This window comes from Ascaphus truei, chromosome 15 (assembly GCF_040206685.1).
Source record: "Ascaphus truei isolate aAscTru1 chromosome 15, aAscTru1.hap1, whole genome shotgun sequence".
Classification (NCBI taxonomy): Eukaryota; Metazoa; Chordata; class Amphibia; order Anura; family Ascaphidae; genus Ascaphus; species Ascaphus truei.
In genome coordinates, this window is record NC_134497.1 from 53,210,183 (window position 1) to 53,211,740 (window position 1,558).

Consider the following 1,558-nt stretch of genomic DNA (forward strand, 5'->3'; position numbering starts at 1 on the left):
CCACACATATCCTGTACCAAAAACAAAACTTTGTGCAATATGACCACCTTCATGATAACCATTGTGAATGGTCATCTCATGATAGTTATGTACATTATGATACTGATATCACTACACAACATATGATTTTTATGTACAAATTTAATCTATTTATCCTCACGCATTACTGCAGAAACATAGTATGTTTTATGTTAGGGAACTCAAAAGTTCTAAGTACACAGGCATGTACATTGTTATTACAACTATTTATGTTCACTTTCACACACACATTTTGGGTTAAGGAACTGATGCTGTTAGGTACTCATAAATACAGAACATACAATAACTGTTTGTTCAATATTTACACATGTAAATGTAAAACTTATGTTATTGTTATATATAGTTGCCCCTGAAGGACATGTGTCACCTGAGACGGAACAAGTGTCTTCACCTGGGTCAGCCAGCTCAACACACCTAGAAGGTGAGTGTATCAGTTGGTGGCCATATAATATGTGCTCTTCTATATGTTATGTTGTCATGTTCATTATTTGTTTTGCACATCTTCTTTAAATAGGATTACTTAGTGTCAGTGAAAATGAAGTGTAAGGCAACATGTATTGTGTTAGTGATGTTAACTATCATGTAGGAGTTGTGAGTTTACAGCAAGTTTTCATTCACTCATATTTCATACTGAGTCCAAACATTATTCTTAAGTCAAGGTAGTTTTTAATGTGAGGTTATAAAACGTATGGAAACATGTTAGTTGTTACTTATGACACAGTAGAATTACATAGTAACACAGCAGAGATTAACATGCCATTTAATAATGTGTACATTTATTTGTAGAACATGATGATGAGGATTATGATGATGATGATGATGATGATGCCGCCATAGACACACAAATACAAGCAAGTGACCATGAAGAGGTTCCAATTGAAACTGTTTTACCGCCAAATCGTCCAGCAACTACCACATACGATGCAATTGTAGCTTCTGAGGGAAAAATTGTGGAAGCAGAAAATCGTCGCCATTCTGACCTGATGACAGTGCTGGAAAGGATGATTGCACTGCAGGAAGAAACAGTTTCACAATTGGCACATCTCCACAGAGTCTTCATTGAAGTGCCTAAACAGTTGCAAAAAATCAACACCTCATTCGAAGCATTAATTGTTCAGCAAACACAAGCTAATTACTTGAGAATGACTAATGTACCACAATTCAACTTGAACACCTCACAGGCAGGATCTGTTCATGCTGGTCAGTTTTCACCACATGCTTCTGATCTTCATTCACCAGGTCCGAATGTTACCGGTCAAGTAGCAGACATTGCTGTGCAGGTTCCTGACGACATCCTACCGCTGCCATCGGTACAAAATCAGCAGCTGACACCTACAAAGGAGGCGACAAAAACAAAACACAAGCAGTTACTACTGACCAGTTTTTGTCAAAAACAAAAAAAGACACACATGAAACAGACCAACCATCACTTGTGCAGTGTCTACCAACTTGCTCACATGTGTCAGTGGGCACAAGCCCTGTCGGTGAGTCACTGGCCACAAGCCCTGTCCGTGAACAG

General features: G+C 38.3%; 1 protein-coding gene across 1 annotated transcript in view; it reads left to right on the forward strand.

Moving 5' to 3' along the window:
- Positions 1 to 207: 207 nt before the first annotated feature.
- The window catches only part of LOC142466387 (uncharacterized), a 10,615-nt gene continuing 9,264 nt past the window's right edge, over positions 208 to 1,558 (forward strand). Inside the window, exons 1-2 of the mRNA XM_075571245.1 lie at positions 208 to 460; positions 826 to 1,419. Of these exons, the coding sequence (XP_075427360.1) occupies positions 364 to 460; positions 826 to 1,419 (691 nt within the window). The 5' untranslated portion in view covers positions 208 to 363. The remainder of the gene's footprint in view (positions 461 to 825; positions 1,420 to 1,558) is intronic.